The 26,517-nt window shown below is 38.6% G+C and overlaps 1 protein-coding gene across 1 annotated transcript in view; it reads right to left on the bottom strand.

Moving 5' to 3' along the window:
* Positions 1-1,924: 1,924 nt before the first annotated feature.
* abcc10 (ATP-binding cassette, sub-family C (CFTR/MRP), member 10) overlaps positions 1,925-26,517 on the bottom strand; it is a 36,104-nt gene continuing 11,511 nt past the window's right edge. The window contains exons 7-21 of the mRNA XM_038288233.1: positions 26,155-26,234; positions 25,876-26,047; positions 23,860-23,958; positions 21,444-21,633; positions 19,584-19,661; positions 19,115-19,300; positions 17,319-17,454; positions 16,944-17,136; positions 13,674-14,017; positions 12,141-12,310; positions 11,545-12,049; positions 11,303-11,448; positions 6,943-7,040; positions 3,743-3,855; positions 1,925-2,268 (exon numbers count right to left, since the gene is read on the bottom strand). Coding sequence (XP_038144161.1) covers positions 2,133-2,268; positions 3,743-3,855; positions 6,943-7,040; positions 11,303-11,448; positions 11,545-12,049; positions 12,141-12,310; positions 13,674-14,017; positions 16,944-17,136; positions 17,319-17,454; positions 19,115-19,300; positions 19,584-19,661; positions 21,444-21,633; positions 23,860-23,958; positions 25,876-26,047; positions 26,155-26,234 — 2,646 coding nt within the window. The 3' untranslated portion in view covers positions 1,925-2,132. The remainder of the gene's footprint in view (positions 2,269-3,742; positions 3,856-6,942; positions 7,041-11,302; positions 11,449-11,544; positions 12,050-12,140; positions 12,311-13,673; positions 14,018-16,943; positions 17,137-17,318; positions 17,455-19,114; positions 19,301-19,583; positions 19,662-21,443; positions 21,634-23,859; positions 23,959-25,875; positions 26,048-26,154; positions 26,235-26,517) is intronic.

The following is a 26,517-nucleotide window of genomic DNA, read 5'->3' as shown; positions in this document are numbered from 1 at the left end:
ATTGAAGGATTGATGAGCAAACAGGATTACTGTCTTAATAAACAATAATTAATATATTTTCCTTATAGAATATTCCTTCAAATTAACCCAGATGTAGTGAAATAATCTTATCAATCTATTATGTTTAGCACAGTGGAATAGATCTAGTTTTCAGTGATATGAATATTAATACCATAAAAGAGTGAAAGAATGGATGAGCGGAGCAGCAGCAGTTAAAGGTCCATCACAGGGCAACACAGACAGAAAGGGAAACAAACATGCAGAAACATTCACTCTGAGATATTTTTGAATGAACTACAATAATTCTGTAAACTCAGAACTCGCCAATCCCAAAAATACTGCTTCTTAGATCTACAGGTAATGTGTTGTGCTCTGTTTACCCTTTCTGACCTTTTCTGCCACTCATTAAATGAACCACTAAACTATTAACACCTATAATCCAGTCAGAAATGTTCTATTTCTTCTGATTGTGTCAGCCTGTCAGAATAAAAGCAGCGGATGTGAGCTGATAAAAGCGTACAATCTCAGGGTTCCTACAGCATGAGGCAAGTTAAATTCAAGACTTTTTAAGACTTTTTAATGCCACTTGAAATAAAAATTCAAGACCAAATTCACAAGAAACACAAGAAAAACCTGCTTGCGATGACTTAACCCAAAGGTTTATTATAACATAAACCACTGCACTAATGTTTCAAATTATGAAAAGCTTCCCAAATAGGAAGAAAGCTAAAAACACACTAATGACGGATATATTTTAAAAATTATTTAACTGAATTCACAAACGTTGTTTTAGCAGGGAACAAAACAAATCAGTTTTAAAGCCACAACATAACCAGTGCTAAGTCTTTTTTGCAGCTATTGTTCTTTGTATGTATGGGGTTCCGTTTGTGCCAAAAATATGTTTATGTGTCTTCTGGTGTGTCCATGTATTGTGCTTATATAATGGAAGTTGTATATGTAGTGGTTTAAAATCTATTGATCATGTTGAGTGGAGGCGTTGCAGAGACAAGGGTGGAACAAAACTGAGAAATACCGGCTGTTTCTCTGTAACTCCATTTTGACGCTTTGTGTTTCGTGCTTCGCATGTGCGACTCCACTGCCTTAATTCCCATCGTTCCGAGCTTGAATGACTTCTTGCACAAAATCCACTGAGCCTCATGTATGTTCCCTGGTTTTAGCCATGGAGAAAACTCTTGGCTGGAGCCAATTTTGGTTACATTTACACTTGCTCATATTTTCCAGACAAAAAGTAAATGGTGCATCTCCCAAATGTCGCGGCCGCAACAACGCTTTTATTGGTTCCGCTATCGGGACGGAACCAATGATGGCGAGCTGTTATTTTTTTTTTTAAATAGGAAAAAAAAAGGCAATTTTAATGTTTTATTTAGATTACAAAAATAAATCGTAATAAAAATAATCGTTTTTATGATGTTTTAAAAATTAAGACCTACGAAAGACTGATTTAAGACATTTTAATACCAATTAAGGTCTTAGTTTTATTTTGAAGAATTTAATGCCTTTTAAGACTTTTTAAGGACCCGCCGGAACCCTGAGTCTTACACTGCAAAAACGATCTAGAAATAAGTAAAAATTTCTTGAATTAAGTGTATTCATCCTTGATTTGAGCAGATTAATGAGATAGTTTGCCAATGGAATGTGTAATTTTACTCTTTAAATAAGATAATTAGATAATATGCACTTGAAATAAGATGATGCAATTGTGTTTTCATATTTGAAGTGTTAATTGTCTTGTTCCATTGGCAAAATGTCTCTTGTATCTCCTCAATTCAAGATCAAATGCACTTATTTTAAGAAAAAATGACTTATCTAGATTAAGATATTTTGCAGTGTAACCCTCGGTCCCTGGATGCTGTAATAACATCAGAGCAACTCCAGCCAGCTTCCAAGAAAGGAGACGGTAATCTTAGAGGAAACGTTTTTGTGTTTATTACAAAATTTCAACACAACCCCAGATGTCCTCTTCAGCAGAACATCTAGTAACATAAATGAAGTCATTCAGTTTTTTTTATGATAGTGCAGTAGAAATCTTCTAGGTCTCAATAAAAGTCCGGCATAAAGTAGAGAAGCTGATTTCTGCTTCTCAGAACATTTCCATCCATCCTGCTGATTGGCTAATTTCCTCGCCCACCAACCAGTCTGTGGAAGATTGATGTGTCCGTCTGACAGAGAGCTGCGGGCGTGTCAAACTCCACCACCTTCCCAGCATGCATCACAAGCACACGGTCGCAGTCCATGATGGTGTTGATCCTGATGAAACAGACAAATCATTACGAGTTTTAATCTCATCCAGAGCCAAACAAGAACTTCAGGTTATGAATTTGACCCTGATTCTCTGAAGCACTTCTTTTCTGTGACCTCATCAGGAGCTGATCTGATTGGCTAAGATATGTCACATTTATAAAGAGTCATAGCCGTTTATGACAACATGCACACTCAGAAAGCAGTCGTACCAGAAACACTTGCTTTCCAAAGGTTTCCTTGTCTGCACTGAATATATAACAACTGACATTAGTAGAACAAACATGCTATCATGGCTGTTGGAGTAATACAGACGGTTTGATGCATATTTGCAACAATAGGGTTTAAAGGCTTAAATCTAGACTTTTTGTTTACTTTAGAAAATACTCCTGGATCTGTGCTTCTGTTTTCTAAATCCCCTGATGAACTTGACTGTAAATCAGTCTATATAGTTGGAATAAACTGATCATATATTCATGAGTCTAAACTGGATTTTTATTTTATTTTTTTTTTACATAAAATACCTAGAAGATGGGCTCTATGCACCACTCCACTACTTCCTGATTTTAAGGCAGCCATTTTTGTGTCCTGTCTTTCATTGCTAGATTAACTGATTAATCCAGGTGTGTCTGGCCATAATTACTGAGGTCAGACACACCTGGATTAATTAGTTCATCCAGTAGAAAAAGACAGGAAACAAAAGAGCTGCCTGAAGTTCAGGAAGTAGTGGAGCTGTGCATAGAGCCTATTGTTGTGAATTGTTTGATTGGCTCTTTATTCATCCCTAAAAGGAGATAAATAATGTCTTCTTTTAAACAGATTCCTCTATTTTAGAAGCAGCTTTAATAAAAATACTGAATGGGTCTTATTTTTGCTCCCTCCTAAAGAAACTACTTTTATTCTGAGATTGTTTAAACTGGACTGGAGTGACAGGGAATTAAAGTCCAGTTTGATTGAGCACAACATCATTAAAGAGGGTGAATCAGTCCTGAAGCAGAAGCTAATAAAAGACCATTTCGTCAGAGCACTGTTGCCCTCTTGTGGACACACACCCCTCATTCTACCTACCAACCTTTAGGATGTTTTAAAAAGAAGCCTGTTAGACACAACCTCCTTAAACTAACTCTTAAATCTGCCCGGTTGTTTTTGAGAAGACAGTGCTGTAAATGTCCTCTTTCTCTGGTGTTTGCATATTACCTAATTATGCACTATGCAAGTAGAGCATTCACGCACACACTCACACCTAAGGACAATTTAGAGCAGCTAATTAACATAACAGTCGTGTTTATGGACTGTGGGAGTCAAAGAGTCGATGTAATCAACAGGTTTTCCTTAGATAGAAAACTTTGAATCAATTTGACTGTATGATCTGATGAACTGTAGAGTGCCTTGAGATGACATGGGTTGTGAATTGGAACTATATAAATAAACTGAATTGAATTGAATTAAACTATCCTGCCACCATACATGGAGAACGTCTTACCTGTGGGCTATAGTGAGCACCGTATTGTCCTGAAATCTCTCTCTGATTGTCTGCTGTAGCAGTTTGTCCGTCTTCTGGTCCACACTGGCTGTTGCTTCATCGATACAAAGAACCTTCATAAACAGAGGAAAAAGGTTTTTCTAACCAAATGTTAAAATCTGAAGGTCACATGCTTTGTTTAAAGAGTTTTCATAAAACCTAAGTAATACATTTGCGAAAACCCTAACCTGGCTAAACTATTTCTGTCAAATATTTAAGAAATCAATTTAATCTTAATATAAACAGCATTTCATGCTTGTGTATCAACAATGAGAAAAAGCAGCTTGTAATTTTTTTTACGGCATTCCCCTCACCTTTGACTGTAAGCTACACTCCAAGGACGTGATTAACTGTTGTCAGAGATGGCAAAAGTACTCACTTCCCGTACTTGAGTAAAAGTATAGATACTTGTGTTAAAAAATACTCTGGTAAAAGTGGAAGTACTGATTAAACTTCTTTACTCAAGTAAAAGTAACAAAGTACAGGCTTGTAAATTTACTTAAAGTATAAAAGTAAAAGTAGAAACCACTTTTTTCATGCCGTTGCCTACATTATAAATGGATGTCTGCCAATAGGACTAGATCTCTGTTGTGTTAATTTTCAATCATCTCGTCGTCCATGCTACTATGCTAACGCCACCGCCACCGCCACCAAGCTGCAATGATTTGCCGTGAATGAATACCGCCGAATCTGTCGATTCATCTTGTAGTGGTGCGTCAAATGCAACGTAGATTCCCATCCAGTTAGATTGAATTTGGTATTGATGACGTGAAAAATAATAACGGTAACTCCATTGAAATGATTCAAAACTAAAGTAACGAGACGATTTTTTTAAATGTAAGGAGTAGAAAGTACAGATATTTGTGTAAAAATGTAAGGAGTAGAAAGTACACATATTTGTGTAAAAATGTAAGGAGTAGAAGTAAAAAGTTGCCATAAAAATAAGTAGTAAAGTAAAGTAAAAATATCAGAAAAATCTACTTGAGTGCAGTAAAAAGTATTTGTACTTCGTTACTTCCCATCTCTGACTGTTGTAAATAAGGAACCATACCTTTTGATTTAATCGTCGCTTTTATTGTTTTCATTCTTTAATAGTCTTGTTGCTTCCTCACAACTTTTATCCTCTCAGTTATGTATCTCGACATTTCCCCCCTAAACTAAGTTTCCGCTCTCTGATTTGATTCCAATCAGTTTTTTTTTTTATAATTTTGGTATCAAAAGATGGCTAACATTGGTAGTGCTACAGCTAGTGTGGTTTCAGACTAAAGGAAGATGGAATATATGAAAAGATTTTTTTCCCCCTTTCATGATTTTTTTAATGAATTTTACAGTTAAAATAATTCAAATAATTGGGATGAGTGGACAAATACTTTTGGAAATATAGTGTACATTTAATTTTCACACAATTTTAATGAAACAGGAATCTGCTACGTGTGGCTTTGACTGGACCATCTTGTAAACCCAGTTCATTAAATGTTTCAGTTTTCTGTTTTCTCTGTGTTCACTAATGAGCCCTTCTTTTAATCTGCAAATAAAGTAGAAAAGAATTATATCCATTACATTTCTGTAACTCCAACCATTCACAGAATATAGAATGACAAAGGATCAAGGTATCGAGGGAAAGCTGGAGGTCCGGCTAACGTGACCGGACCGTTCTACAATTGTGCACCTAATTTTAGTGGGCTGCACGGTGCTGCAGTTTGTAGCACTGTTGCCTTGCAATAAGACGATTCTTTCTGAATGCAGTTATCCTGTTCTTCCCGTGCATGCGTGGGTTCTCTCCAGGAACTCCGGCTTCCTCCCACACTCCATAAACATGACTATTAGGTTAATTGGCTTCTCTATATTGTCATTAGGAGTGTGTGCATGGTTGTGTGTCTCTGTGTTACCCTGCAACAGACAGGAAACCTGTGTGGACCCTGCCTTATGCCCATAAAATGCTGGACATAGTAGGCCCCTCTGACAGAACAATTGGACGTACAGCACTGATATCCAGCTGACAGCCTTTGCTTCAATTCACATAGTTTTTCTACCGGTCCTGCTAAAATTGGTGAGGTTTTATGAGTTTGTTAAAGCCTCAAAAACGCAATAATTTTTTTTTTTTTTTAACAAAGACTTTATTTTATCAGATCAATATTCAAAATCAATGATTCATACAATAAGCCAGAAACAACAATTTCAATAAAACCATACAAAAAATTGGGTAACAACAACCAAACATGTCGGCAAGCTGAAGATCCATGTTTTTTTCCTTTTTCTTTTTCTTCTTTATCATTATCATATATTTATTTATTTTTTTTTTTTTTTACTTGGAGGATGAGACAAAGACAAGATCTTTCTCTAGTGACTTTTATTTTTATCATAACAGAGATGTGTGTTTATGCTTATCTTACTACCATATTAACTGGAAATATGTCTTCAAAGGGTTCAATCTTTTCTCAAATAGACCAGTGGACAAGTTTAATTTTGCTGTTATTTTCTCCATCGTATAAACATTCACTAGTTTCTCTTTCCATTGATTTACAGTAGGGGGTGAGGGTTTATACCAACATATTGTTATCATTTTTTTGGCTACGACAACAAGGAAATCAAATAAGTATCGCTCTTCTTTACTTAAATTATTTGGTGGAATTCCCAGAACAAAAAAAAAAAAAAATGCAATGAATTTGATGGAATAATGATAAAAATTCGAAATACATTCAACTTGCTCAGGCCTAATTAATTCCTACATTAAATTAAAATGTTAAAACTTGCCAACAAAAAATATATATATTTTTACATTAGTACTAGGAGATTTTTACCACCTTAAAAACAATTTATAATTAATTCCTGCCACTAAAAACAGCAGCAGAAAATGCAAGAGTGTTGGAGGATGTTATTTAGAGGGGCATTTTCTCACTTGAAAACATGATGTATCCTTTTATTCCCACTCATCACATCAAATTAAGTAAAGCAGTCTCTTCATTGCATCTGCCATTAAACAAAGGCTGACAGAAAACACACTGCACGAATAGAAACGTTCCATCACCAATATTAATAATCCCGTATGGGTTCTCTTAGGTTTTTTGAAAATGAACGCGATGGGAAGCAGCATTCGGCAGATGTTGAGCAGATGCTGCATGTCTTGTGTTTACTGTTAAATGAGTTGATGAGAGACTCACCTTGGACTGAGTTAACAGAGCTCTGGCTAAACACAGCAGCTGCCTCTGTCCCGCTGAGAAGAACTTTCCTCGTTCTCCAACCTCAGCCTCCAGGCCCCCTGATGTCCACACACAGAAAGCATACAAGTGAATACACCCCCCAGATTTTTCCACAAATTTGCTCTGTCTTTTTTATGGGACAAAAAATTTAATTTGACACAAAGTGAAGTGGTCCCTGGACAGCTTGTAGAACTATGTTAAAGTCTCTGCCTTCACAGTCATTAATGTCCAAACCCATTGACAACTAGGGGTGTAAATCACACCCATCATGGCGATTCGATTCTCTATCGATTTCCTGACCCAACCATTCGATTATTTTCGATACTCAAGAATACACCACGATACGATTCGATTCGATTAATTGGTTCATTTTTTTTTTTTTTAGACAATGTTTCAAATTTGAAATTAACCAATGAAAGCTGTAACATCGTTATGCATTTATGCACAACAGAAAATCACAGAAGTAGAAAAGTTGTACCCCTGCATTATAGATTCTGAAGGCCTTGCATCAAAAAATACTGCACAAAATCAATGCAATGAGTGCAGTTCAATACCTCGGCTCCAGACGTCCCCGCCCCCTCCACCGACGCTCCGCTGCTCCTCTCCCAAATTGTAGCTGACCCCAAACAGTGCCGCAGACAGGAGGCCGGCTTGTTTTGTTTTTATGACCGAAATTACAAAAAAACAACTCGTGAAGTTTGACCCGCTAGAAGAGCGAGGTGCGCGAGAATGCTGGGACCCTTTTTCCACCTGGATCTCCGCTCTTTTTGGCCCTCATGTCGCTCCGTTGTCGGACTAAACTCACCCCCACTTCCTCGCCGCCTCGGCCGTATCTAGACCCACAGCGTGTAGCACAGACCACACTTCAATATTGAGCATAAATCAAAAATGTCTGTGTCAAGCTTACTGAAACACACTGCTGTAAGAGTATAACCAGGAAGCGATGTAGGAGGGCAAAATGGGTCTAGCGCCACCGCAGCACGGGAGGGAGAATTACGCCCAGGAGCAAATAGATAAAAATAGACCTGAGGAAAAAAAAACATGAATCGATTATCTTGCGGACATATCGATGCATCGGATCGTCGGCTGTTGGTTGATACATCGATACAAAACGATTATTATTTACACCCCTATTGACAACAGAAGTAAGTACATCCTCACACTTCTTGCTCAATGGAAGTTCAAAATGGCCATTCATGGTGAAATGACAAACAGTTCAGCAGTCTTCACAATAACAACATTGTTTGCTTTGAAAAAGCTGGCGTTGCTTAATTAATTACTGGGGTGTGGAAATAATATATATAAAAGGCAAGGTAATGAGTGGGCTTTAAATATTGATCCACAGCCTGATTATAAAAAAAAAAAATTCTCTCCTCTCCTCTGTTTTCTACATTAAAGGAATAGTACACCCAAAATATGATTAGCCTTCATTTTCTACTCACCCCCATGCTGAACAACACTCTGGAGTACTTTTTTGATATCTCAAATGCATCTGGAGATCTGGGAGGCTTCTTGCTGTCTGCTGACATTCAAATAATGGAGGTCCATGGCGCCCGAGGCAGAAAGGTCCATAAAAGTCCACAAAAAACGTGTCAATATTCCTCCATACTGCTCGTCCAATGTATTCCAAGTGTCCTGAGTGGGTAGCATCCAGAATTTACTCGAAACGAAGTCATTTAGAATGCTTTTAGAGCATAAACAGTAGTGTATAGGATTTCCTAAAAGCGCGCACCAGCGCGTTCATGACGCTACGGAAGCCGGCAGACCAAACCAGATGAAAGTGCGCATTCAGCGTCTGCTCTGCCGATAATGCAAGCGTATAAGAAGAAATGTGCTGTTTACCTGTGCAAAGAAAGAAACAACGAAAGAAAAATGTCTGAGGACTTCAGTGTTGAGGAGGAGCATGAGTTCTTTGCTGAGCTGAATGCGCACTTTCGTCGGGTTTGGTCTGCCGCGGTTTCCGTAGCGCCGTGAACGCGCTTTCAGGAAATCCTATACACTACTGTTTATGCTCTAAAAACATTCTAAATGACTTCGTTTCGAGTAAATTCTGGATGCTACCCACTCAGGACACTTGGAATACATTGGACGAGCAGTATGGAGGAATATTGAAACGTTTTTTGTGGACTTTTATGGACCTTTCTGCCTCGGGTGCCATGGACCTCCATTATTTGAATGTCAGCAGACAGCAAGAAGCCTCCCAGATCTCCAGATGCATTTGAGATATGAAAAAAGTACTCCAGAGTGTTGTTCAGCATGGGGGTGAGTAGAAAATGAAGGCTAATCATGTTAACTCGCCAGCATGAAAGTGTCATAGGGGTGTAAATAATAATTGTTTTGTATCGATCTAACAGCTGACGATCCGATGCATCGACACGTCAGCAAGAGTATTGATCCATGTTTATTTTTATCCATTTGCTCCTGGATGTAATTCTGACTCCCTGCGGTGGCGCTAAACCTATTTTGGCCTCCTGCCTCACTTCCTTTAGCCATGACCCGCTGTCCGCTTGCATGTAAACTCACGTAAACACAGAGGCATTATTATTTTTCAGTGAATGAGGTTTTCATAGGCCTAGGTGGAGTACAACTTTGCTACTTCTGTTATTTGTTGCTGTTTCTCACATAAAATGCATAACAATATTACAGCTTTCATTGACTTTTCAAATTAGGAACATTGTCTAGCCTGTAAGGTAAAAAAAAAAATTTACCAATTAATCGAATCGTATGGTGGTGTATTCTTGAGTATCGAAAATAATCGAATGGTTGGGTCAGGAAATTGATACTGAATCGATTCGCCATGATGGTTGTGATTTTCACCCCTACTGCATCAATTATTATTCTCCCCTGTCTCTGAAAAGATTGTTTGCTGCTTCTTTAAAATAACTTTACTGACTTGATGTGGGGAAAAAAGCTTGTTTTTACTTTAAGGTTTGTTGATCAGGCAATATACCTCATTAAATGACTCAGGTGTCATATACTTTAGTGATGCGGCTACTGCTCTTTGAAACAGGGGAGGCTTAATGGTGTTAATTTAATCCAAACATCACGTACTGCATTAACAAATGTTGAAACACATCACTACAATGTGGGAAAATAAATTATTAAGCGGTCTGAAATAATGAACTTCTGAAACCACAGCAAGAGTTCAGCACAAGATGACTGCTCTGACTGAATGGTCACTTTCCCTCTGGACTCATGAGGAAAAGCTCCTCGCTGTCTGGTCATTGTCAGTCAAATATCTTTCAGTATGTTAGCCAATCAGCATCGAGCAGCCAGCTACATGGCCCGCCCCTGCTCCATAGACCCCCTAAGAGGTTTGGCATCATTGGAAGTGACGTATTTGGATGTAATTAAATCAGGGCTCTACTTTCTCACTGCTTACTTCAACAGACGGAGGCTCAAACGTCAACAGAGATTTCTCATAGAGGCTGACAGGCTGAGTCCATACGCATGAAATCAGGCACATTTCAGCTCATATTTAAAGCAGGTTTAATGACTACATTTATGAAGTCACAATGTATATTTTACCAAGAATTTACAGCTGAGGTTTAGCCTCCCTAGTATTCAATGAGAAAGCTTCACTGCTGTAAAGCTATTTTTTGTTTTTTTCCAGTCGGGGAGATCTTACAGCTGTCGTCACCTCGGTCAGTCTGCATTAGAGACTGACACGGGAGTGGATTTTCACTCCTGTCCCGTCCCACTCCCACAGAAAAAAATTGTGTCCCGTCCCGATCCCGGGCCAGAGTAGAAATCTAAATCCTGTCCCGTCCCACCCCCATCCCACTCCCATTCGGAATGACTCCCGCTCCTGCACCACTCCCATTCTTGTTGTCTTCAATAAGATTTCTGCCAATACATTGAATCTGAATTTCTATGAAGGGTCAGTTAAGTTCCTGTTTCTAACTGTAGTAACTGTTGGTCCCTCCATTGTTGTTTTTGAGCGCGGGTGAAAAACTCAGAGCGGAAGCACTGTTGGTTTTTGGGTCGTGTAGTTTTTTTTGACTCGCATTATAGCGTAGGCTTCAAGGAAAAAAACTACAAAATGGCGGAGCCAGTACTGGATGTTTTTTCTTTCTATTTGATTTAATTTTTTGGCATCAATCCTAGTTTTTTTTAGTTACTATTGCTTTGCTCCCGCTCCCGTCAATGTTTAATCCTGTACCGTCCCAATCACGTGATCGTTACTAATACTGACTCCCATCCCACGGGAATCCCGTGACCCGTGGGACTCCCGAAAAAATGCCAGTCTCTATTCTGCATGGCTGTTCTGATCATTCCTTATTTTCTGTCTCCTCTTTCGATCATCCTCAGTAACACCCACCCATCCTGCTGACCACGGAGCTCAGGTGGCACTGATCCAGAACCTCTAGCAGCTGCTGGTCCAGGTGTCTCTTACAAGGGTCCAGATTATCCCTGACGGTCCCACTGAACAGGAAGGGGTCTTGAGGAATAATGGCCAGCCTTGACCTGCAGAGGCCACAGAACCGACACAGGTGACAAAGAGCTAAAGACAGCTTGTATCACACAAGAGTTTCATAAAAAAACACTTCTGCCTGCCTGTACCTTAGCTGAGCAACGCCAACAGTGCTGATATCCAGCTGATCCAGGAGGATCTGCCCCTGGTTGAGTTCCACCATACGAAACAGGGCCAGAAACATGGTGGATTTTCCGGAGCCTGTCCGTCCCACGATGCCTATCTTCTCCCCAGGTCTCACCGTCAGGCTCACACCATCCAAGGCGTTAGGAAGACCTTCCCTGTAGGCCAGAACCACATCGCAGAACTCCAAGGAGCCTCGTTCAGGCCATGCAGCGGGCAGCTGGTGTACCAAAACAACAAAGTCGAAGAGAAATAGCAAAGGATTAAAAACCTGTTCCAATTGCGAAGCTGATTTGTTTTTAGGTCTTACCTGCACATTGAGCTCCTGAGGCTCAGTTGGCAATTCAGTTGAGTATTCCTCTGTTCGCTCCACACTAACCATCTGCATTTCAGTCTGTGTGAAGCTGAATATGAGCCCAGACAGCAGTTGTGTGATGGACAGAGCGTAAGACAGGGACAAACCCAACAGACCTGAGCAGAACGACAAGGACCGTCACATACAGTGCCATTCTGGATAGCACATCTACTGGGAGACAATCGCTGCTTTCACACACTGTCCCACCTGGGTCCACAACGCCATACTGCTGCTGGATGACAGCTATCACCCCGAGCCCTGTCACCACAGCAACACCAATCAGCTGCAGGCGGATGTCCAGCCACTGCATGGCGGCGTTGCTGACGAACAGGCAGCGCTGGTTCTGCTCCAGGCGTTTGGAGTTCTCCTCCCTGAACCTGAAACGAGGGAAATCAGTCTGTTTCATTTTCTCGTTTAGAACGAAAAGTCACAGACAATGCCACAGTGGAGAAGAAGCTGTGAGACCAGATACTGTGGAAGCAGCAAGGAGGCTTAGCTGAGCTATTAAGGACATATGGATACATTGGGTTTGTTCGATTTCAGAGGCTGTGTCCTCCATGGAGCTGATCTATCTGGACTGGATCCTTTAAGGTCTGTGACAATAAGGAGACCGGGAGAGTTTTGGCTGTGAATCCAAACAGATCTAGCCTTCATCGGCTTTTACCGCCGTATGCTCTGTCAACCTATCAACCATGAGAGTTAAAACACAAAAAGATTTATACCGAACTTCTCAATGCTGTTCTGGGCAACAGCTGCATCGTATCAAATTTATAATCCCCTACACTGCAGATATATTAGAATCTGTCCTTAAATGTCAGCCAAACCCATTTACACAGGCACAGATAAAAACATTTCAATAAATCAAACATTACCCACATATTTCTGACTCAATGAAAATAACTATTTTCATTAGTTTTAGATGGAACTATTCACATACTTGTAGTATATAAAACTGTACTTCCAATATTCGCCACTGTTTAGTACCAAGAACCTTTTTCCTCTGAGCACGGAGCAGCCGGCTTCAATGGACTCACAATGAATCAGGGAATACCCAAGGCTACATAGGAAACACCGGAGCAGTCCTTCAGAACGGGCAAAAGAAGGATGCATTTCTCGACCGCATAACAAAGAGTTTTGCCATCCGAACAGACCTCAATACCGCGCCTGTAATCGGCCAACGAATCTGGCCTTCGAAGGACGTAGGCGCTGAATTCGAACTCAACAATCATGTTTGGAAAAGCTAATCATTCAATTAGCCATAGCTATTAGTAATTAGCTTTTACTCTATCGTGATGCTGTGGTTAATATATGAGTAAAGTTGTCATGTTTATTCAATTATGATTATAAAATTAATGTGTGCTTATGAAACGTTTTTGCAAGGGGATGCTCCACTCCCGTCTCATGATTCAGTCAGGAGACCATCCTGCCTTGTCATTCTGATGGAGCATTCTGTCTTCATGAACTGATCAATTGTTCTGTCAGAACAAATACTGTTTTGTAACCAAGTGTTATGTTCTGTTAATAAAAGACGGCTGTAGGAGGGGATTCGGAGAAGGAAAGCTTGAAGTTGGGTTGGGCTTTTCCTTCCGCTCCTGCAGAAGCTGCTTGAATCTCTTTCCTGTGTAGACTCAATTTCTATTTATTTGCAAACCTACATTTTCTGAATCCAACAAAAGTAAAGACCACTTACAGTTGCAACTTTACTAAGACTTTTAGCATGTGTAACTTCAGGCCTCCTACCTGGCAGAGCTACAACTCGCCCTGATGGTTCCCAGCCCAGCAATGGTCTCTGAGAAGTGAGAGTAGATAGGCGACAGGGTGAGGCTGCACAGGCGCTTCAGCTCCCGGGAGCTGTGTCTGTAGAAGCGTTGCGTCTGGTGGTAGAGCAGAGCCAGGGGGAGCAGAGGCACCAGCACCCACGGCAGGCCGTAGCTTATCACCACCAGCATGCCCAGCAGACCGAAGATGTTGGCTAGCAGGATGTTCAGGATGAACGGTAAGCTGTCGTCCACGCTGTACAGGTCTGAGGAGAAACGGTTGAGTATGCGGCCCAAAGGGGTGATGTCAAAGAAGGTCACTGTTGCCTGGGAAACGACACAGACAGGCGTTATTTTAATAATGCCAATGTTAACTTTAATATACCAAGAATGTTTATCTTTACAGTAAACCCTCGTTTATCGCGGGGGTTACGTTCCAAAAAGAACCCGCGATAAGCGGAGAAACCTTTATTTTTTTACTATTATTATACAATGAATTACTCCATAAAACATTTAAATCAAGGAACAAAAACTTTTTACAGGCCCAAGCATTTATTTAACTAATAAAAGTACAGTATAAACGTTTGTTGCTGTTTTTTGTTTTTTTTTAAATAACTACTGTACTGTACTGTAAAATATTATAGTTATAAATAAATAAGTAATAATTTTAATCATCAATACGAACTGAAGGGTTAATATTGCGGGGATCAGCACCGCCCCGCCGTGACGGATTGGAACGGGAGAAATTGAAAAATGATTATGAAAAAAATACAAAGTACAGTATGACAAAGAGTGACTGATGTGTTCAGTACAGTATTTCACTGCTGTTTGATGGAGCCGCTGCATCCTGATTGCTCTGTGGCGTTTTTTTCTTCAAAAGCCTGCGGTACAGGTGTGTTTTTTGGAGAGAAGAAAATAGCTATCGGTAGTTGTTGTCGCCCTTTTTTCTTCTGAGCCAAAAGATCCTTATAAACCGACATGCCACCATCGATTATGTTCGACAATAAAGTTTAACAATGCATGATGCAAATCCGTGAAGCAGCGAGACCGTGAAAAGTGAAGCGCGTTATAGCGAGGGTTCACTGTATACAAGAAGTTCAAGCTTCCTGTTGCTAAACCTATAGGGTCCTATAATTCAGTGAAAACAGAAACATAAGCAGGACAGGTGATGACAACTACAAGGAAGACCTTTAAGAAGAATGGATTTCACCTAAACTCCTGCATATCAGTTCACAATACAATGGGTTCAAAAGAATTAGCATCCCTTACTCTAGCGGCACTCCAGCTCCTTTAGTTTCTTCTGTACCGCATGGAAAAACAGTCTAGCAACTAGTATTGAAACGTGAGCAATTCCAGATAATGTTCTTCAACTTGTGATGTTTATTAAAAGAAAACAAAAAAAAGAGAACATCCACATTCGTGTAAAATAAACTCGGTCAAAAACTGTGTTGCTTCCAGCATATCTGTTTTTCCTTCAGTCCTTACGTACAGTACGTAAAAGCAAACAAAAAATACACGTATAAAATTACAGCATGTAGGAAGCCCAAAACTATGCATTTCAAATTGCATTTTGATATTCTATGCTTTTAATATTAGAGTTTTTAAACTTAAATTATAATCTTAACAAAAAACAAAATTATCAATCTTGTATTTTAACCCTTTTTAAAACTATAAATGAATTTGTCTCAAATTTGCTCTTACACTTACAATGCTTAACAAATTGACCATGTATTTTCAACCAAAAACATAGCAGTAATATACGGAAGATGATTAGGGCCACTGAAAAAAAAAAAAGTTAACTGATTTTTAAATTTTATTTCAGTTTAACATGGGAAAAAAAGTCAGAATTCTGACTGAATTCTGACAATAACCAAATGTACCAGGGGGCCAGGAGGGGGGCAGCGTGTTTTCATGGGGGCCCAGAAAAGCATGAAATAAAAAACAGGGCAAAATATATCGTATAATATTGTATCAACTGTGGTTGTTTTAAAGTGCTTTATAAATAAAGCTGGTATGGTATGGTATGGTATGGTATGGTATATTAGGAGAGCTGCATGGAGTTGAGATTTCTTTTCAATTAGGTTCAATAAAAAATATTTTTTTTAATGAGGTCAATATACATTTATAATTTAGGAATTTTACACGTTTTTTTGACTTAAATTAAGTTAAAACTACTGTTTCCTAAAAAAAAAACATTGAATTAGAACTCAAGAAAAACTGTTAAAGTCATCTGAAAAAATTAAAGGATTTTTTTTTATTTGTTATGAAAAAATAAAACATTTAACAGATGAAAACTGGGATCGTATCTCAATACCACTGAAGCTATCACCTTATTTATTTTTTAAATAAATATATATATATATATATATTTATATATATATATATTTTTTTTTTTATTATTTTTTGAATAATTAGTGAAACAGAATTTGTAAAGAAAAAGAATGAAATAGATCCATGTCTATTCCAAGTATTATTTCTTCAGTACAGGGGCCATAACAGGGGCCAGGACATGATCTACAGGGGCACTGGCCCCCGCTGGCCCCTATCTAGAACCGGCCATGGCCATAAATATACAGTCATATGTTTACATTCCTATCTTTTTTGTGTATTTATTACTGTTTTCAAGGCTGCGCTTTAAAAAATTAAATTGTCTAGAGCTGTTCTAAACAAAATTTATTTTTGTATGCATTCACGATTACAAAATAACAAAATAAATAAAAGTTTAATGTCTAAGTCTAAGTTCTGTTTACAAACTGCTTGAGGATGTATGGATCTGATTAAATTAATTTCAATTCTTTTTACAAATTCTTTGCTCTATCAAGTCTGGACTCTGATCCACTAAAAGGTAAAACACAATTTAGAAATGTACATATGCACATGTATATGTAGTAATCAAGGGACAAACCACTGAAATTCAATTAAACATAAAGTATTTATTTACTAGTTTAATGGTTTAAAATGTAAAACTGTTTCCCTTTTCCTTATTATTCAACAACTCTACACCATAAGACTAACGGCTATGTTGGTCTATTATAATTAAAACAACTTTGTAGTTGACATAATGTTAAAAACCTACAGCGGTGTGTATGCTTATAAAAGATGTTGAATAAAGCGGAGGTTCCTAATAGCAGCCATCAAGTAACCAGCTTGGATCTCTAACCACCAGCCTTGGTTTACAGACATTAGAACCACCGCTCCGCTAAATGTGTTCAGGCAGCTGTGTGTGAGGGAAGTGAGAGCTCCGATAACGTACCTTGAGGACCCGGTCCAGAAGCCTGTTGTGGATGACAGAGGCTGCACAGATGACGCCATAGGCAAAGAGGAAAGCTCGAAGGGCTGTGAACACGGTGTTGGAGGCAGCGATGGAGCCGTAGATTGTCAGATAGAACCGAACGTCCCTGGTGGTGTTGGTGGAAGGCAGAGCTTCCATAGAGAGCAGAGGACTTCTGGATGGATGGATGGATGGATGGATGGATGGATGGATGGATGGATGGATGGATGGATGGATGGGATGATTATCTTTACTCAGTGTACACTTTTTTTTTAATTTCCAAACCTGTCTAAAATGAATCTAAACTTTCATTCCAGATTTATTTTTCAGTATTTTGTGTTTTTCAGATTAACTTACGTTAGGCGACCGGGTGAAAAAAGCAGCAGGTGAGGAAGAAGATGAGTCGAGGAGGAATCATTAGCACAACTGGAGCCGTTGTTTTTCAATGAAGAGATCCAATGGGAGAGCCACCAGTCAGAAACGTTCTTAGAGGCTGAAAGTAGAGCAAACATGAAAGCACAAAGTGCTGCTGCTAATCAACATTGGTCATGTTTTTTCTCCAACATCGTTCAGAATCTGTTTCTAAAGATCTGGAGGGGAGCGCTCCAAACCCACTTATGGTGAGTAGTGTTTACGTAGTGTAACCAGATCTCCAGTTTTGCAGACTTGTTTTTTTAACTTCTGTCCCAATTTCCTACAAATCTAAACAATGTCTCTTATTTGACTCGATGAATTAGAGAAAAAAGTTTAAAAAAAAGAAGAGCAGCAGTGGTACCCCACATCATCACCAAGCTGTGTAATGCTGCGTTCACACCGGACGCACTTTGGACTGCAGAAGCAGCCGTTTTACATGCAGTTTATGATTGAGGTGCATCAAGGAGCATCAAAAGGTCATGCGTTCTGCTAGATGTGCTGTCTAGAGCAGAAGGAGCGCTGCATCATTATGCATCTGAGCAGCCGAAGCAGCGCCTCAATGCTAACATCTACTTCCAGCCGCCATGAACAGTAGGGGAAATCCCCAGGAGGCGACCCGGCCTGAGGCAGCTACTGCTGGAGACTCCCAGAGACAACGCACCATCTGTATGTGGAGGGCTGAGCAGCTCCGTCTGTGAATATTTTAAGGCAGTATTTTAATCTTAAAGAAATGGCTGTACAGACTATGTTTTGAGGTGGACGCCTTGCATTGAAATATATTAAAACTACATTTGACCCATTTATCAAAGCATAAATAGAAAAGCCGCACTCTGCTATCAAACACAGGAGCAGCAGAAGGGTAAGCCTTTTTGTTGCTGAAATTGTGTTCAGTGTGAACGTAGCATAACATGTTCCCAAAAAAAAAAAGGATGAAGGGTTTTGATATAAATTTTATGGATTTAAAAAGGGGTTTAAAAGCTTAGCTTTGAGGCTGTTTCTCTGTCTAACTACAGTCATTTTCATTTCTGGATTCTTTTTTTTCAAACATTTTTATAAAAAACATTTTTTAGTCAAAGATGTTCTTTAATTGTAACAATAATGGTACAAAATTCACTCTATACCCAGTCACGTGCTATGTCTATAAAAACTAAAAATCATATTTATGTGAATTAAAGAAATAAACATCTAGCCCTGATAGTGTTTAATTAGTTGTTTTTGAGCTGGAGGAGAATTTCTGCACAGAGATAATGCTTGGTGTGCACTGTCGCCATCTGCTGGCAGTACCCACTCATGCAACCTTTTTTAGCTCCTGATGCAGTGAACACTAACGATGATCTTTAACTTAACACCTCGGCTGGGAATATGACTTCTGTGTTAATTATTGCTTAAATGTGCAACGTCGTACCTCCTTTTAAGGTTGAAATACAAACACTGATGTTTCCTAACAAATGGAGTGTAAAAATAAAAAGTGTAAAAATAAAATAATTACTCCAAAAGCTTTTGTGTGTAACCAGAGTGAGCTACTGCTATAGAAAGTTGTAAAATCCCAGTATGGGACTGAGCCCTTTTAGTTTCTGTGTTCATTTTTATCACCGTGTTTTTCGCTCAGTCTGCTTCTGTGACGCCATTAATTGATAGTCGCAGCTATTTCCATTGGCTGGCTGGATCCCATTTTAACATATTTTTGATTTTCACAGAACACCCATTCCTGTCAGATGATTACCCAGGGCTTTTCAAACCTTGCATCAGAAGCAGCGACATCAAGATGGAGGCAGCCAGCGCTCCACCCACAGCAAACCAGTAGGTCTTATACACCCCCCAAGCCAGTCCGCCCACTCGTTTCTGCTCTTCACCCAACACATCAGGATCATCATCTGCACAGAGATCAGGGAGGGAACCAAGATCTTCCTCACTCTGAGGCTCATCTGCAGTCAAACAAGGAAATAAAGGAGAAATGAGATCTGAAGAAGATCAAAGTAGGATTTATTAGCAACTAAATTGAGTTTATTTATATAGTACCAATTTACGACATGTCATCTCAAAGCACTTTACAATTCTACCAGCTCATACAATCAAATTGATTGCATCAACTCACTGACTTGTAGGCAATCCCTCACACTAAGCATGCTTGTAGCGACAGTGGAGAGGAACAACTCCCTTTTAGCAAGCCAAAACTGAACTGAATCCCTTAGAACTCTTAGAACTTACCTTTAGGTCCTGCTTTCTGGTTGCTTCTCCCAATTTGCGGCTCAGACTGTATCAAAGGGAGGATCTCCGCTGGTGTTCCTGTTAAACAAAAGGAAAACTAAAGATGCAATTAAACAGTTGGTTCCTTGTTGCTCTCTCCTTGAAACGGACGTCCCTTATCAGAAATATGTTAAAACAGCAGTGTAACTATTCTCTAATTGAAAAGAAAAGGATTGACTAAATAAAAAAGGCTTGATGAAATTAAGTAGAGTAGATTTTTTTTTTGTTCTGAAATGCTGCCAGCAGATGGCGCCACTTCTCTTTATGTCAGCTCATCACACCCAGTGCTGAAATTCTATTAAAGCCGGGCATACTTTGTACGATGTTTTGCCCTTTTCTGGCCGACTTTCCACTCGTGCGAGAAATTTTCGATCGGGCGGACTTTCAGCCTGATCGTGTAGGGTACAGGTGGTAACCAGGGACGCTCAGCCTCTCACGACCACCTCCCGATCAGGAATCGTGAGGTCGGGAGAAAATCAAACATGTTTGATTTTCAGTGTACTGTTGTGGGCAAATCCCTCAGTGGGCATGCGCAAACAAGAACTCTTCTTCTTCTTCTACAGCCCTTGATCTGTGGGTCGAGGCTGGACGTGTGCGACCGTGCGGGACCAGGGCTGCCGGAGGCGCTGCGCCGATCCAGTATGACAACCGTGAAGCAGCTGGTAGAGACCGCGGACCGTCCCGCTCCAACATCGAAGACATGGGTTCCATGATGGGGGTACGGTCCGCCAGGCTGGTGCAGCGCTTGCTTGACCTCCTGAGGGGAAAGTTGTCGGCCAAGGAAAGGAGCCTTCTCTGCACTTACTGCGAAGAACAGAGCCAACCAGACCCAATGGAATCCTTTCCTAGCCTGACCCTGTACACCAAGCTCCCGGAGCACAGCGGACCTCTTGTTTGGCTTCTGGATAGACAAGTCTGAGTAGAGTCCGGCGTGGTTTTTAGACGTACAGTGTAAGCAGGTCAACTGCATCATGGCGTCGGGTCGCACATTGTGAGAACATATATCGTCAGCTGTGAACTCACACTATATGAAGAACCCACAGGGTACAGTGTGAGGTATAGCTGCATGCAACGATTGAAAAAAAAATCGCACAGTGTATGCCCGGCTTTAGGGTTAAAAAGGACTGAATCTAAACACTATTATGATTGACACTTGGTGATTATAACAAATTTAATCAGGATCAAACAGTGTTTTTGCTGAGCAATGAAACCTGACTATGTCCTTTTAAAATAGATTCCTTTGTAAAACAGAAGTTTAGCTGTTGGGACAAGTTTAAAATCCTAGCAAACATATTGGTATCACTGGAAAAAGAATCGTTTAACATCATTAACATCATCATTAGCGTCTATTTCCATTTTGGTTTCAGACACTGTTTTTGCTTCCACTAAATACCTGTTTTTACTAGGGATGCACGATATAATCGGCCCCCTATCGGTATCGGCCTGTATCGGCCTTAAAACTGAATGTCGGACCTCAGCCACCCCACCGATATTTAACCCGATATTTGATGAGCTTCTGAGTTTCTAAAGTCTTAAAAAAAAAAAATATTCTATTTCTTCTTCCTCAAAAACTTCTTTTTTACAGACTTGATATCAGCATATGAAAATATATTTGAGTATATTATTTTTTAAAGTGTCAGAAATGGATAACAAAACTGCTATTTTCAATGACTACTTATTTATGTCCAGCTTTAACATCGGTATCGATATCGGTTATCGGCTACATGAGTTTTAAAATATCTGCATATCGGATATCGGCCAAAATCCCAATATCGTGCATCCCTAATTTTTACCTGTATGTAAACAGACTGGTGCTGTTACCTGTTTTAACTATGGTCCCACTGTCCATGAGGATCACCATGTCAGCCTTGTCCACAAATTCTATACGGTGGGTGCAGAGGATCCTGGTCTTCCCTCTGAGGAGCTCCAGGATGCATTTCTTCATGAGGTGTTCGGCCACGTCTGTGTCCACAGCTGCCAGTGGATCATCCAGTAGGTAGATCTCTTTATCCTAACGGACATAAAAAGGTCTCAGTGTTAACATGCCACAACCCATGGAACACGTGGTAAAAATTCCTGAAATTAGAAATAAAAGAAACGTATATATTAGTACAGATATAGACACTGTATATGTGTGATGTGTTGCTTTAGAAAACAACAAAATGGGTAAATCTAGGATTGGGGCAGCTAGCTAGCTCATTCTTAGCAAATACAACATTAGACAAACATTAGCTCTCTGCTGGTGTGTTGGCACGCTCTGCAAACATAATGCAGCTCTTGTTCTAAGTTTTGACAAAACTATGCTGATTTTTATGGGTAAAGATAATTATCAGCAAAAGTAAATGTGCAGGTGTCTGAATTTGTATATTTAAGTCATTTAACTTGAATACATTAAAGACCTGTGTTTGTTTCTTGTTGTCAAAAAATACATACAGGTGACATTAGATGTTTTATCTGTAAGAACAAAAGTTTAGAAGTTACAACTCCGAGTTGCAACTTTGCATCAATACAAAAGTAAGTATCACAAATTTACAAGTACAGTTCACAAATTTAGGAGTACCAATCACAATTTTAAAAGTACGTATCCCAGTTCTACGAATAAGAATCCTAAATCTTAAAGTAAAAATCAAAAATTTACAAGTAATTATCACAAATGTATAAGTACCCATCACAAATTTAAGAGAATTAATAATAATTTTACAATAATCACAAATTTATGAATAAAAATGGAAAATTTAGGGGAAAAAATCATAAATTTATGATTACAAATCACAAATCCACGAGTAAGAATAAAAATATTCATAAAAATCACAAATCTATGAATACAAAACACAAATCCCTAAGTAAGAATTGCAAATTTATGAGAACGAATCACATATTTAAGAGTACAAATCGCAAACCTAGAAGAAAGAATCACAGATTTGCGAGAACAAATCACAAATTTAAAAGTACAAATCTACAATTACTGCTAAAGCTGCTAAACTCCTCACCAGCTGGTGGCGGTAATGAACCTTGAGATTTTTCTCCATCCACATTTAAACAATAAGAGGAAGAAGACAAAAACGGAACCGTTGATCAAACGTTATACTCCACATGCTTTGAAAACATTTAAGCAGGAATATTGGACTTTTCACTTTATTTGGATTTAGTTTTTACATATACATAGATATACATACAGATATATGTACAGAAGAGCTATATGTGTATATATATTTGATCTCTTTTTATTCTTATTTTTTATGTTATTATATTGTATAGTTGGACGTGTGTATATATCATGTAAAACTGTAACTAGAGCGTGTAACAAAAGTAATTTCCCTCTGGGATTATTAAAGTATTTCTGATTCTGATTCTCATGATATTAGCTCCTTCTGTTTTCAATGCCATTCTGTGAAAATCCGTCAGGTGCACTACTGCCACCCACTGGTAAGGAGTGTAACATCTTACCGGGGTTGTGGGTTTGCACTTGTAAATTTGGGATTTGTATTTGTAATTTATGCAATATTGTAAATTTAATTCATAACTTCTAAACTTGTTTCCTCATCGAACCATCTGATTGCACGTGTATGTATGACTTGGGAACAAGTGTCAAATAAAAACCTTACATTTATTTATGTTTATTGACAAATTCAAACGCCTATGCATTTTTATTGACCGTAGATTTAGCCATTTATTTTTAGCTGTTCTATTTTATGCATCACTAAACTTAACTTCCAATTCTCCTCCAGTTTGTTTTCATACGAACATCTGCAGCTGTGAAAATACTAAAACCAAAGTAATGAACAGATTTAATCCAGTTTATGTTCCTGGTTTCCTGGAAAAACGATCTAGAAATAAGTAAACGTTTCTTAAATTAGTGTATTTACCCTTATTTTGAGTAGGTTAATGAGGTAGTTTGCCAATGGAATGAGTATTTTTACTCTTAAAACAAGATATTTAGATAAAATGCACTTGAAATAAGACAATGCAATTGCATTTTCTTATTTTAAATGCAAATTGTCTTGTTTCATTGGCAAAATGTCTCTATTATCTCCTTAATCCAAGAACAAATGCACTTATTTTAAGAAAAAATGACTTATCTAGATTTGGATTTTTTTACAGTGAGAAAATGACCACCTGATACCAGCTGTAGCTGTAAAATGTTTCTTAAGCTTCGGTCTCCCCATCAGTGGCAGTAACATGATGTTTGACTATGAAAATGAAGTCTGTTCTGTGTGACGGATGGCAGAGTACGGACCATGTAAACGGCTCGGGCCAGGGCCAGCCGGGCCTTCTGTCCTCCACTCAGAGTCACTCCATTTTCTCCCACCTCTGTTTTGTCTCCGTTTGGTAAAACCTGCAAGAACAAAAACAGCAACTGAAACCCTGAGAACAGCTCTGGGTCAAATTCTCCCTTCACCAATAATTATTTGTTTTATCAATTCTGACATTTAGGCTCATAAAATAATTTCAAATTCTTGCTGCATTTAGTTTTCTGAGTATTCATGCGATTCTAATGAATTAAGATTATTATAAAATACTAAAACATAAAATTTTCAGTAGTTATTTTTCTATTATTCCATTAACATAGAGCAGATTATGTTTCCTGATGAAACCATGACTGATGAGTCGATTCCATGGAGCTGGATAATATCTAAAAGCCACATTGCAGCACAGACGCCTCTAGAAATGTACTTAAAATAAAAAACATTTTGAATTAATGCATGGATGGTACAAAAAGTCAAATGAGAAACAGATTCTTCTTCATTCTGTATCCAAAAGCTTAAGTATGAAGCAACAAATTTGAATTTCTTTTATAAAGTTTCTGAATTGCATTAATTTTTTTCAAACTTCAGTTTATAAAACGGGTTATTTTCCTGCAACAGTAATCAAATAAAATGAACAACATATTTTTTAAACTAAAAAAAAAGAAGTTTGAAACAGAAAGATTTAAAACTGAAAAGAAAAGTTTATAACTTTTTCCAGAGTCCATTTTATTTTCGTGTTTTTAAAGTGCTGGCCCCTGGGGGCGGGGCTTAGATAATATGAGGTGTTGAATCATGACGGACAGTTTAGGTGCCTGAACCAAATAATCCCAGATGCTTCGTTCATGAACTAGACATATCTTAAAAAACATCAATGATACTTTGTTGTATGTTTATAGGATCGGTTTTGAAAAATAATGTGAATATTTTCTTCATCTTTTCAGACCACATTATCTAAGGCCCGCCCACAAACAGAAGGGGCTGCTCGAGGGGTTAAAGCCCTCTTTTCAGGTTTAAACCTATTTATTTTAGCTTCAAAAAAGTTTTCCAATTTTCCATAATTTTTTACTGGGAAATTACAAATAAAAATAATATTGGGATTTTGGCCGATATCCGATACACCGATATTTTAAAACTCATGTAGCCGATACCCGATATCGATACTGATGTTAAAGCTGGACAAAAATAAGTAGTCATTGAAATTAGCAGTTTTGTTATCCATTTCTGACACTTTGAAAAATAATGTACTCAAATATATTTTCATATGCTGATATCAAATTGTTTTTTAAAAACGCGGTATCGATCTATTTTACTTTCAAAATCTCGTGAAATTTCATCGTTCTGTTACAAACTCTCGTGATATTTTGCAAATTCTTGTGAGATTTTGTTAGTAAAATAGATCCATACTGCGTCAATATATCAACATATAAAAATATGGCAACATTTCGTGAATTTTCGGGGGATTTCATAGCATAACGATGACATATAGCAATATTTCATCAGTAAAAGAGATTGATATGGTGTTTTTAAATGGCAATATATCAGCATATGAAGATATTGTGATATTTTAATGAATCAATATTTTTTCCCTCGCCTTTAGAAGTTTTTAAGTCTGTAAAAAAAGAAGTTTTTGAGGAAGAAGAAAAAGTAGTATTTTTTATTTTTTTTTTAGACTTTAGAAACTCAGAAGCTGATCAAATATCGGGTTAAATATCGGTGGGGTGGCCGATGTCCGATATTCAGTTTTAAGGCCGATACAGGCCGATACCGAAAGGGGGCAGATTATATCGTGCATCCCTAAAAATAATGTTTTTCAACAAACTTATTGCCCCCAGTTCAGCTCCATAATATAAACAAATATTATTTAATGTTACTATTTAGCCAGGCTTTTATATCAATGATCAGGAAATCTTCTCCACTCTGCAACATATTTATCATAAAGGAGCTTCCTTCATAAAATTTTCAGCATAACAAAAACATTATTGTGAATTCATATGAGACCGCCGTACGCTGAGATCATCGGAGAGCGCGCAGGCCTCGATCACAGCTTGGTAGAGAGCCGCGCTGTAATCTTTGCCAAACAGGATGTTGTCTCGCACTGAAGCATGTTGGATCCACGGCTCCTGTGAGGCCAAACCAAAGCCTGCCTCTCTGTTGGCCACATAGAGCACTCCGCTAAGCCTGCAGAGGAGAGGACAAATAAATAAACAAACTCACATGGAAACGGAGTGGACATGTTCACACCAAGCACTCTCAGCGCATTTTGTGAGGACGAAAAGAAAAAGTACCTCCTGAGTTCTCCAGTGATAGCGGCTAGCAAGGAGCTTTTCCCACAGCCGACCTTCCCCACGACGACCACCAGAGAGCCCTGAGTGAGAAACAATGCGTTACCCACATGGCTCCCCCCATCCAAAGAAAGTAGATGGATTCGAAATTATTGAAAATTTTAAAGAGCAAAAAATGTATTGCATTGATGTGCAGACTGCTTTTTCTAATATTGCTTCAGTAAAAAATATGAGAGGACGGTACGTTAACCTCTCAACTGTGGCAAATAAGGCACTAGCATTGTTAATGTTTTTGTTGATCATTTCAAAAGAAAGATTCTCTTGCATCTTTTGACTGTAAATTATGTGTTAAGTTTATCTTTATAG

The sequence above is a fragment of the Cyprinodon tularosa genome, unplaced genomic scaffold (genome assembly GCF_016077235.1).
Source record: "Cyprinodon tularosa strain WSP-4 unplaced genomic scaffold, ASM1607723v1 ctg25, whole genome shotgun sequence".
In the NCBI taxonomy this organism is placed as follows: Eukaryota; Metazoa; Chordata; class Actinopteri; order Cyprinodontiformes; family Cyprinodontidae; genus Cyprinodon; species Cyprinodon tularosa.
This window is presented reverse-complemented; position numbering and strand designations above follow the sequence as displayed.